This window comes from Nicotiana tabacum, chromosome 17 (assembly GCF_000715075.1).
Source record: "Nicotiana tabacum cultivar K326 chromosome 17, ASM71507v2, whole genome shotgun sequence".
NCBI classification, from domain to species: domain Eukaryota; kingdom Viridiplantae; phylum Streptophyta; class Magnoliopsida; order Solanales; family Solanaceae; genus Nicotiana; species Nicotiana tabacum.
Window position 1 is genome coordinate 2,557,616 of NC_134096.1, and position 11,400 is coordinate 2,569,015.

The 11,400-nt window shown below is 32.4% G+C and overlaps 1 protein-coding gene across 1 annotated transcript; it reads right to left on the bottom strand.

Moving 5' to 3' along the window:
• Window positions 1–1,016: 1,016 nt before the first annotated feature.
• On the bottom strand, window positions 1,017–3,644 carry LOC107803458 (uncharacterized). The gene is made up of 3 exons (XM_016627179.2): window positions 3,422–3,644; window positions 2,677–2,806; window positions 1,017–1,907 (listed from the first exon to the last, which is right to left on the bottom strand). Exons 1-3 carry the CDS (start codon window positions 3,618–3,620, stop codon window positions 1,115–1,117), a joined length of 1,122 nt encoding a protein of 373 aa, XP_016482665.2. The 5' UTR covers window positions 3,621–3,644; the 3' UTR covers window positions 1,017–1,114.
• Window positions 3,645–11,400: the final 7,756 nt, after the last annotated feature.

The following is an 11,400-nucleotide window of genomic DNA, read 5'->3' on the forward strand; positions in this document are numbered from 1 at the left end:
GAAAGTTGAATTTCTTAATTGAATTATTATTAATATGAAGTATTGACATTTAAAAATTCGATATTGAGGCAAGATGTTAAATTTGTAAAAAAATTATTTTTGTCGAGTTATTCACTTCCGAATATTTTGTGAGATTTTGTATTCATTGTGATTGAGCCTTGAGCTCCTTATTGTGGAAATAATGTTGTTGTTGATTTATTTTGGCAAGTTAAAATATTTGGACACTTGAGGTGCAAATTGTGATATTGATATGCATGCAATGGTATAAGGTTCGGGTGTTGAAACGCATGCGACGAGATAAGGGCGGCTTGATACGCGTGGCTAGTAGGGGAACAACTAGAAGTCATGCGGTGTGATAAGGGTGGCTAAAATGCGTGATGCTATTTCGGGAAAAATATTTTCTTTAAAATTAAATGTGAAGGCTCCCGCGGTGATATAAGGAAATGAGATGTTGTGAATTTATTTATAATTTGGGAATACGAGACGGTACCTCGGGAGTGTCCTTGTTGATATTTCTTTATGATTGCACTGCTTTTGGTTATTTTTGGTATTTTTCTTAAAGTTATAAATTTCTGTTTTTCTTCTGCGATGCATTATTTGCCCTTATTTTGTGTAGTTAAATTGTGACACTTACTGGGTATCACTGTGGTGTACTCATATTACGCTCTGCACATCTTTTTGTGTAGATCCAGGTACTTCCTATCAGACCAGGCATCCGTGAACTAGCCGTACGCAGAAACTTCAAGGTACATATGTCAGCGTCCGCAGACTTCGGAGTCCCCTTCTATTCTTATTATGTTGTTTTTGTTATTCTCTTTAGACTCTTATGTATAGAGACACTTAAAATAAATTCTTAGAAGCTTGTGACTTATTTTTACCGGGTTTTGGGCGTTGAAATTATTTGAATTGCAATTTTATTTATTTCAGATTTCTATTATGTTATTCCGCATTGATAGACTTACCTAGTCCTAGAGACTAGGTGCCATCACGACATCCTACGGAGAAAATTTGGGGTTGTGACATTTACACACTTTTTATTTTTTAACTCGTACATACATAATAAAAAAAAACAGAAAACAAATGCACTACAACAAATTTGAATAGTAGTTCCTAATTAAGACAAAAGCCAAGCCACAAGGTCACTATGGTGATAATCAATTTCCACCATTGCTTCGTTCGTGCTGTTTTGTTGCAGCCCTGCAGTGTCATTACTATCCCACAACGGCCAAGATGAAAGATGATTATTATTTGACATGTTGTTCTCTTGCTCTGCTTCTTCACTTGCCCACAAATATTCCCAATCCCCCATAAATGTTTTTGTTTCATCACTAACAATAATTTTGTCATCTTCACTTAATAGCATTTTATTATTATTGTTATTCTCGACTATTTCAAAATTTTCTCCTTCGCCGTTCCATAAACAACTGAAAATGAAATCTTGGCCTAGCTCTTCATTCTCGTCCATTAGTACGATACCATCACGCCAGTGCATTTGATCATTATCTAGCTCTATGGCAATATTATTTCCACTTGCTATAATATTATTCCCACATTCCGGCGATGAGCTAGTAGTAATATTTATGGTGCTAGATAAGGCTTCTTTCTCTATATTTGACGTTGAGGGTATAGGAACTATAGTCTCATTTGATGAAAATTCTGACTCCGCTACTGAATGATCAGGTTTCGATAAATTTGAAGCAATAGACTTTGACGATGGACTTGTTCGCCTGCGTCTTTGCTTGTTTAGTTGTTGTGTTCCTTTTTTGGCTAATTCTACAACAGCTTGTGGCAACTTTTCATCACTTGGAATCCTTAAGCTTTCTACTTTTCTGCTCAAACGAGAATTCCAATAGTTTTTTATTTCATTATCTGTTCTACCCGGTAAATATTCTGCTATTAGAGACCACCTGCAAAATAGATTGAACATTTTAATTAATATGTTACTGCTAAAATATACCAAAAAAATTAGCAAAGGAATTAGTTTAACTTCTAAAGTGTAAACGAATTTTTATTCTATCAAGTAAATCTTAGAAATAAGTACACAAAATTGATCATAATAACAACGACAATCTATTTACCAAAATAAAAAGTGAAACAATTTGTTAATGTAAAAGTTAATTACATAGTCGGTGTATATATAATTAAATTCATGGTTATATGTAGTCAGAGGTGGATGTAGAGTGGTAGTATCGGGTTCATCTAAATCAGTAATTTCGACGTGGAGCATAAATTTATGTGCAAGAATTCCCAAAAATTACAAAATTAGTAATTATGCGTCCAATGCTAAAGAATATTAAAGATTAAACCTATAAAATTTAAATTCTGGATCCGTGTATATAAAGTGTGGCTCAATTAAATAGCAAGCTTTCCTTTTCAGTACTATTAAGCACCGCTTTCTGCACCTACGTACGTACAAAATTAAAGTCTTTTTCCACTTTTAGTGGTCACTGCTGCAACCTTTTTTTAAAACCGACACGGATATTACGACTACTAAATTTTGAAATGACTGATTTTAAGTTTTAATAATTAAATTCCACATCTAAGATGTATACATATTTAAAAAAACTAATTAATATAATTTTAAGCTACCTCCAGTCTCTTATATTTTTGTCTCAAATTAATGGAGGGAAGACAAACATGAATTGTAAAAAATTAATTATCAATGACAGAACACACCTGTTACCCAAAGTTGCACGTAACTTGATAATTATAGCTTCTTCAGCAGCAGTTATGTTACCTCTCTTTAAATCAGTTTTCAAATAATTAATCCATCTCAGTCGGCAACTCTTTCCACATCTCAGTAACCCTTCAAAGAATAAAAAAGAAAAGAAAACAATTAGTTAAATTAAGCGAGTGACAGAAGTTAGAAACATAATATAATTAAGTAAAATATACTTTCTAACAAGCTTAAATTTCTGAAGAAATAATCACACACTGCAACAATATGGTATCAGAAAAATAAGACGTACGTCGTGGATTTAAATTCTAGTGCTACCAAGAAAAAGAATATTTTCATGTAAAAAAAAAAAGTCTGTGAATGGCGTAATATCATTAAGTAAAGTTATGCTCTATCTAAAAGTAGTGAAATCAGTTGTATTTTCAGGTAACCCCACCAGTATCTAAGGGCAAAAAACGGTGAATTGATAATGAAGCTAGCACTTATTTCTGGTTTCTCTCCTGGCTTTCCGATATTCTTCTGATTGAGATACCGATTCAAACCCTATCATATCTAGGCCGTCCTAAGTACAAAAGGTTAATTCAATAAACTTTCTTACCCCCAAAAATGAAGTATTATGCAAATAACTTTTTGATAAGATGATCACAAGACATAATTTATACACAAAGCGAAAATGAATGTAGCTCGTAATAATATGTATTAGTTTAACAAGACATTTAACATTTAAGAAATCTACTTACGTACCAGCATTTTTGGGTAGTGATCTCCAAGATCCTTCACCATTAGCCTGAATATATTTAGTGAGGATTTCATCTTCTTCTTCAGTCCACCTGCCTCTCTTGAGTCCCACTTTCTCACAACAAGGTGTTCTTCCCATTTTTTGTATGAAAACACACTTTAATTTGCTCAGTAGGGGAACTGCCCTGGATATTTCAAATGGCATGCAAGTGGAGAGTACAGTGTAATGAGCCCCAAATATGAATGCCAATAAATAGAGCGAGAGACGACACAAGTACCTAGTTATTAATTACCCCACCACTTAGGGTCGGGAGATAGAAGTCCATATACGAGTTCGGTTAAATTCAGTAACATTTTAACCAGTATTTTGTATTAAGAAATTTATTAAATATATTCACGATAAAATTAAAATCTAATTATTAGATTTTGAAATTTTCGTTTTTAGCATAAAGTTGAAATTTTGATTTCGACGTTACGGCACCACCTACCTCAGCTTTGCCATTAACATATGTCACACATGAATTCGTCATTTATCTTAACATAACCGAGTGAGACGGGTATAACATATATAGCAATAGGTACATTTACTAATTTTTTATATGTATATTGAAGTATTAGCAAAAAGTTAAAGACAGTATTGTGAAAGCATCATCTTAAAGTCTAAATTGTTAGAAAAGTGACATATTTAATTTATTTCTTTATTTGTATTATGTTTACACACACCTAACGTGAACTCTCGTGTAAATCTTCTGATAATAATGAATAGTGGTGACATACTTGAATCTAGAAACTCTACTTGCTCCAATTGATATTATGTTAAAAGTAGGGTGCACTACTAGAAATCCGGTAAAAATCGATCCAAAAAATCGACCAACGTTGGTCGGTAATGGCAAAAAAAAAACCAAAATGCGACCATTTACGTGTGGACGGTATTTTTGTGATCGGAAAGGCATACCGACCAAAGTTAGTCGGAAATTGCCGACAAACTTTGGTCAGTCAATTAAATTTAAAAAAAAATATTGCAAAAAAAATCGACCAAAGTTGGTTGGTTTTTTTAAATGGCCGGCCGAATTAACCGACCAATTTTGGTCGGTTTTTTTAATATTATTTTTATTTATTTTAATTGAAAAATCGGCCAAAGTTGGTCGGTTTCTTGAAACATAAATTTCGCGGGACACAAAAATAGTTTCCCGCATTTTTGTGCCAAAGAAAACCGACCAAAGTTAGTCGGTTTCGTAAAAAGATTTTTTTTTTTTTGAAAAACCGACCAATTTTGGTCGGTTTTTGCCGAATTTCTAGTAGTGGTGGCAAACGGGCGGGTCATGTCAGATACGAGGTGGTCGAAAATAGATAATGCCAAAATGGATAAATTATCCGATCCGATCCATATTTAATACGGATAAAAAATGGGTTAATCGGCGGATAATATGAACATTCATATTATCCATGACTTTTTGAATATGATCACTTTTGGAAGAATCACTAGTCTCCCAAATTTGAAGAACCCCCAACTTCAGATTTTACAAATATAAAAGTTAAACTCATTAGTTATTATTCATTATCCATTTTCTAAGTGGATAATATGGTTCTTATCTATATTTGATCAGTTTTTTAAAAGTTCATTATACAATCCATTTTTAATGGATAATATAAGTGGATAGTTATTTTCTTTTAATCATTTTACCGTCACTATGTTAAAGTGTGCAAAGCTTATATTATTTGTGTATATAAATTAAATTCTTTTGTTTTATTATAAGTTGTTACGTTACTGTAAACTAACTTATGTATGTAACTTTAGTGTGAACCGAAGGTGGCATAGGTTGAACTCAGACTTTGCATGATATCACTCGTAGAGGCATTGTACATATTATAGTAATTCCTTTCTTTAATTTGGAAGTTCGAGGATTGACGAGGATGTGGAAAAGGTGAACTTCGTATCTTTTCTGAGATCAAACACGTGTAAGTTTTTTTTATAATGAATAGTGGTATCCTAAAATATATATTTATAATTGTTTGTAAGAAGTATAATCGTGCAAGTTTAAAAATACAGTAAATGAAGTGTTAAAACTAGTTTATGTAACACTAGTGTGAACAGAACGTGGCAAAGGTTGACCTAAGATTCTGCATGCATGTCACTCGTATAGTTATTGTATTGTAATTCCTTTGTTTGGTAGTGTGAAGATTGACGATGAAAATGAAAAGGTACACTTCGAACTTTTATTTGCATCAGAGATTGGAGTTAAAAGGTTTAAAGTTTATAAATTCTAAATATGTTGGAATTAGTGTTGGAATTAGGACTTTCACCGAAAGAATTCAAATTATAAAGAAGGATACACGTGAATAAGTCAAGAGATCGAATTCTACATCCAGTACGGTTATATGTATAAAATGTTAATTTTAACCTTGCGTATGCCTAGACTTGTAATGCCCAATAACTATAACTCGTGTTAGTTGCTAGATTCGCATTTAAATATTTATATATAATTTAATTATTTTTTTACTACAAATATAAATAATAACTACAAACAACAAAAAATTAAGTATAATCCTACAGGTATAGTATGAGAGAGTAGTGTGTACACAACCTTACCTTTACCTTTGCGAAAAAAGAGAAATTATTTCCGATAGACGCTCAACTCAAGCAAAATACAATCAAAGCAGTTATAAAAAGAAGTACAGTAGTGGATTGAGTCGAAACTAATGTAATCCTATAAGTGAGCATTTATAAAATCTCGAGTCGAACCTGTACCTAATATTCAGAGGCGAACACACACTATATGTAGAGAAGTTACCGGCACCCGAAAACGTCGACAAAATTCACGTATAATTGTAAATGTCTTCAAGAAATAGTCAGATATATTAGCATAGACCTTGTACAAATCTTTATGAATATTGATAAATTTATATTGAATGTCATGTCGCTCTCGGGACCGCTGAATCCTGGATCCACCTCTACTGATACTCTAGGTTCCCAATTTGTATGTATGGTGGTTGAGGATACCACGCAGTGAGTTGCTCTAAAGGTTTAAGAGAAGTCGTGGCTTGACCACCGTCGAGTTTTCTGTTCACGGGGCTCCATCTCCCACGTTGTATTGTTCCTAGTACCACCATTTACTCTTTTTCCAATTTTTATGTCGTTCAAAAAGAACATTATTAATTGCACTATACGCTCCCATACTAACAGTAGCTCTTATTATTGTTTTCATTCTGCTTCTGGCCACCTCTTCAACTTTATAGAATTTAATTTTCCGCTTTTGGCTGCTTTATTTGTGGTCCTGTATTTCTAATTCGCCTCTATATTTGTATAAATACACCATTTTAGTACCTAACATTTCGATTAGAATACAGGGGAAAAGGGTCAATTTTGCTCATTGTACAATTTGAGATTGAGCAATTTTGTTATTCTTTACACTTCTGTTCTAATTAATATATACATATATGGCCTCGTCGATAGGAAAACTTTTCGTCTATCCTTAATGGAGCTCCAATATGAGAGTAATTTAAATCATAATCAAAAGTCGAGCGATAAATAAAAGCGGGTTAAGAATTTAACGTTTATGGATTATGAACACTCATTTATCGTTTTGGTTATTGGGTTTGCAATAAATATTTTTTACATATTTAATAGATTTTGAATACAAATATAAGATTTAAAGATCCGTAGCTAATGATTTAGCCCGCCCCTGGGGTAAATTTAGACCCCTTTTCTTGAAGATTTAGAAACGTGGAGTCCACCCATTTTTATGCGGGAATTTCGTTAGTAACAGAGGAAAGTATAATATGATTTGCTAATATCAAATTTTTTAATTGAATTGGGCCAAAAGTGTGTTCCTATTTTGTTTCCATCTACTTATGGCTTGAACTTTATACTAATACTAGGTGAGGGCAGGCCCGTGGCACGGGCCCAATATTTGAAAGTTTTTTAAATCTATCCCCCTTAAAGATAATTCTAGTAGTATTTTAATTTTATATCTTAAATTCAATAAGTGGCAGACTTATGTTTAAAAAAATCAAACGAACTCCAATTTACAAAACCATCATAATAAAATTAATGTTCCTCCAGAACAATATGAAAAGCTTTTAAAGCTACTTAATAAAATATGGTAAGGAAATATTTTTTATATTAACTAATTATTTTTATTGATTTATCGAATTAACAAAAGCAAATTTTAAAGCACAATTATCGAAATGCACTTAGTAAGTGCATTGACTAATGCAATTGAAAAAATTAATGGACAACTGAAATAGATACTAAGATAGGTCTTCATAAATCAAACCAATAATATCAACACAAAAATAGCATCATATGTTAGTTGACTAAGTGCAGTCTCCTTCAAAAACCGTAAGAAAATGAGTTAGATTGTGACTTTATCGGGAACTTCTCCTTTTACAGTATCATTTTTCATTCATCAAATTTTTATGCATATTTGATTTTACATTTTGCTAGGAAACGTTTGATTTTTAAATTTTTGTATAAAGACAGTTTTGACACTTTAAACTAATATTTTTAGATTGTGTTCCTCCATCGTACCGAAAAAAGGGAAGTTTAGAGAAATTTATTACTTTTCTATAACTATGAAAAAAGCGTAGGAATATGAATACTTTGAATATATATCATAATTGTGCGTCTCTCATTCTATAATTCAACGGTGATCACAAGCTGTCTAAATACTTTCTTACACTTAGTTTGACTGTTCTTAGTTAACCACAACTAACTTACTTTAAATTTGTGCTTGTTATTTTGAGTTTTAGATGGTGCATTATTGGTAAGACCAACTGAATAGACAGACAACTTTAGTTCCTTTAGAGATATCTGTTGCGTAAATATTACATGTTAGCTATTTTATAATGTTGACTTTTGTACTTCCTTTGTGTCAAATTGAAAAATTATGAAATGCTTTAATTTCACGTCAAAAGCTAACCTCAGTCTTAATGCCAAGTGACGTATCACTTGCATTGCATATCATGCCAAATTATCTATTATAGGTGTGCTGTAAAAACATTAAAGAAAAAAACTAGGAGAGCTGCAACATGCTTATTCGAAGTTACTTGCTCAATTTTAGTATAATGCTTATTTGTGACATGCCACTTGGCATAATGACCTTATTTCATTCAATGAGTTTTTTTATTTTTTTTGGAGAGAATTACACAAAGATAACCCCCTTTTATCTTCATTGAAATGTTTTTTATTTCTGCTTTCGTTTAAAAAACACATATTAATTTACATTTTTTTACGTAAGTTCCTAACCAGATATGACCATGAAAATGACTGTAAAATAAGAAAATAGGTGCATTTCTCCTAACAGGTTGCTTTTTTGACATTTTAGTTCTCATATTTTAAATATTCTCTTTTATTATAATTTTTGTGTAACATGTATGGTATCTGTAAATTAAATTCAATTACGTTGTCATACCAACTTTGCATCGCAAGTTAAAACACAGAAAAGTCAAAAACCTCCATAAAACTTTTTCTTTACAGTTTGAATATAGCAATATAGTATATTATTTAGAAGGCTCAACAAATCAGAAAGTTAATTTTTTTTCCATAGTCCATTAACAGATCTTGAAAAACTCTTAATCTTTGAAGTTTTTTTTTTTTAAACCCCTCCCAAATTAGGAGGATCTATAATGTTTTCACACTTCTTCCCCAGCGTAACTCGAATCTAGGACCTAACAGTCGTGGGTGGAGATACTTTTACCTGAGCAATTTTGAAATTCAACTTTCATTTTTAGAATTAAATTCTGATGAATTAAATCAATAGTCAATAAGGAAAAAGTACATGCAGTGGACTCCATCGTTCTTGTGGGCCCAATATAATGGCTGACATAACTTGGCAGATGGCACGTGTAGGACTCTAGCTAAAATAGCATATCAAAAGATGGGCAGAATGGTCAACACATTAAACTTTTACTGTGGAAGTTACAGTAATCAATTCTTTCAGCCAATAGTATTGCTCTATTTCAATAAAATAACATAAATACCATTATGACCCGTATTGAAACCGGATGCAGCTCAATTGTTTACCGGAGGCAGCACAAATTCCCTCTTATTAATAGTAGGAAAATGTTTCCACTTTTGGTAGCTTTTTGTGTGGTCATGCATTTTTATTTTGTTTGTATTTGCTACTTGCTAAATTTAGAATTTAATTCCTATTTTGCCTATAGTTGCTCATTTGCTAGTGTCACGATCCAAAATCCCACCACAGGCGTCATGATGGTTTAATTACCTTTTGAAGTCTTTTTTTTTAAATCTAACAGCGAAAATAATTACAATATACAACCTCCCAAGACTGGTAGTACTGAGTCACGAATTCTAACTGAATACATGAAATGATCACGAGGACCGAATATACAATACTGTTTGATTACAAATTAACAGTACAATAAAATGAAAAGACTATAAGGGACTGCGACGACCAAGCAGCTCTACCTTGAATCCTTACGATCCCGCTTTAACTCTGCTCAAGTCCGATATCTTCAATACCTGACTCTGCACAAAAATGTGTAGAAGTGTAGTATGAGTACGCCACGGTCGGTACCTAGTAAGTATCAAGACTAATCTCAATGGAGTAGAGACGAGGTACAGTCAATACACTCACTAGTCGAATAACTTGTGCAATATAATATACAAAATAATAGGAAACAAATAACAATAGAACAACATGGAACAACCAGTGATATGCACAGCAGACAACAAGAATACCATTAATATCACTCAACAATTAATAAATACAAGTACACCCAATTAAATCAAGTCTTTCAAATAAATATCTTTCACATATAATTCTTCCAGATAACTCTCTTTCAAATAATTATTTTTCAAATATAATTCTTTCAATAAATCTTTTCAAATATTATTTCCTTAAATAAATATCTTTCAAATAAAATTCTTTCATATAATACTTTCTAAGTAAAAATCCTTCCAAATAAATATTTTGAATATAATTCTTTCAATTAAAAAGTCACCATGTGACACCTCATATCATAATCATAAAAATACGGGTCTCAGCCCATTTTCATATTTTTTGTAAACACGGGTCTCAGCCCATTTTCATAGTTCTACGGCACCTCGTGCCCATAATTAAATCATCATATTTTCCCGACACCTAGTGCCCTCAATTCATATCACAACTGCACGGACAATTCACGTGCCAATTATCATTATCATTTCATCACAGCACCTCGTGCCCACATTTCATATCACAACTGCACGGACAATTCACGTGCCAAATATTCTCATTATTTACTCACGGCATCTCGTGCCCACATTTCATTTTATAATCCGTCCGGCAATAGCCACATGCTCTCAATTTCAACATCAAACAGATTGTTATCAATTTAATATCAACAAGACCAATTGCACAAGACATAAAAATAAACACAAGAAAAATCACAACATCACACAAAAATCATCAACACCACAACCTCACATCATCACATATCGTCCCTGACAATAGCCACCCTTATCGCTCCTATTGCCACCCTTATCACTCCTATAGACACCCTTATCGCTCCGCCCAGACAATATTAATATCCACCCTTATCGTTCCTATTGCCACCATTATCGCTCCTATAGCCACCCTTATCGCTCCGCCCAGATAATATTCCAACAAACACAACAACAGTGAAATGTCACCCTTATACCCACATAATATCAACGGTAAAATGCCACCCTTATCTCCCCAAAATAGTAACTCACACAACACAATAATTTACACGAAAAATTAACACGACAATATAATAAAATCAATTCATATCACAATTTGCCCAATGGCCACAACAAAATTCCAAAGATCTAACAAAATCAATTAATTTCACAACAAATAGCCCAAGGCTCCACACAATGTATATAACACCCAAAAACAATCAATTAAGATAGAAATTACTCAGCATAAAGCAAAATATTCATTAATCTAAATTTAGATAATTATATTAACACTTATTCTTAAGCTCGCTTAAATTAATTATTTGCATAAGAAGATTCA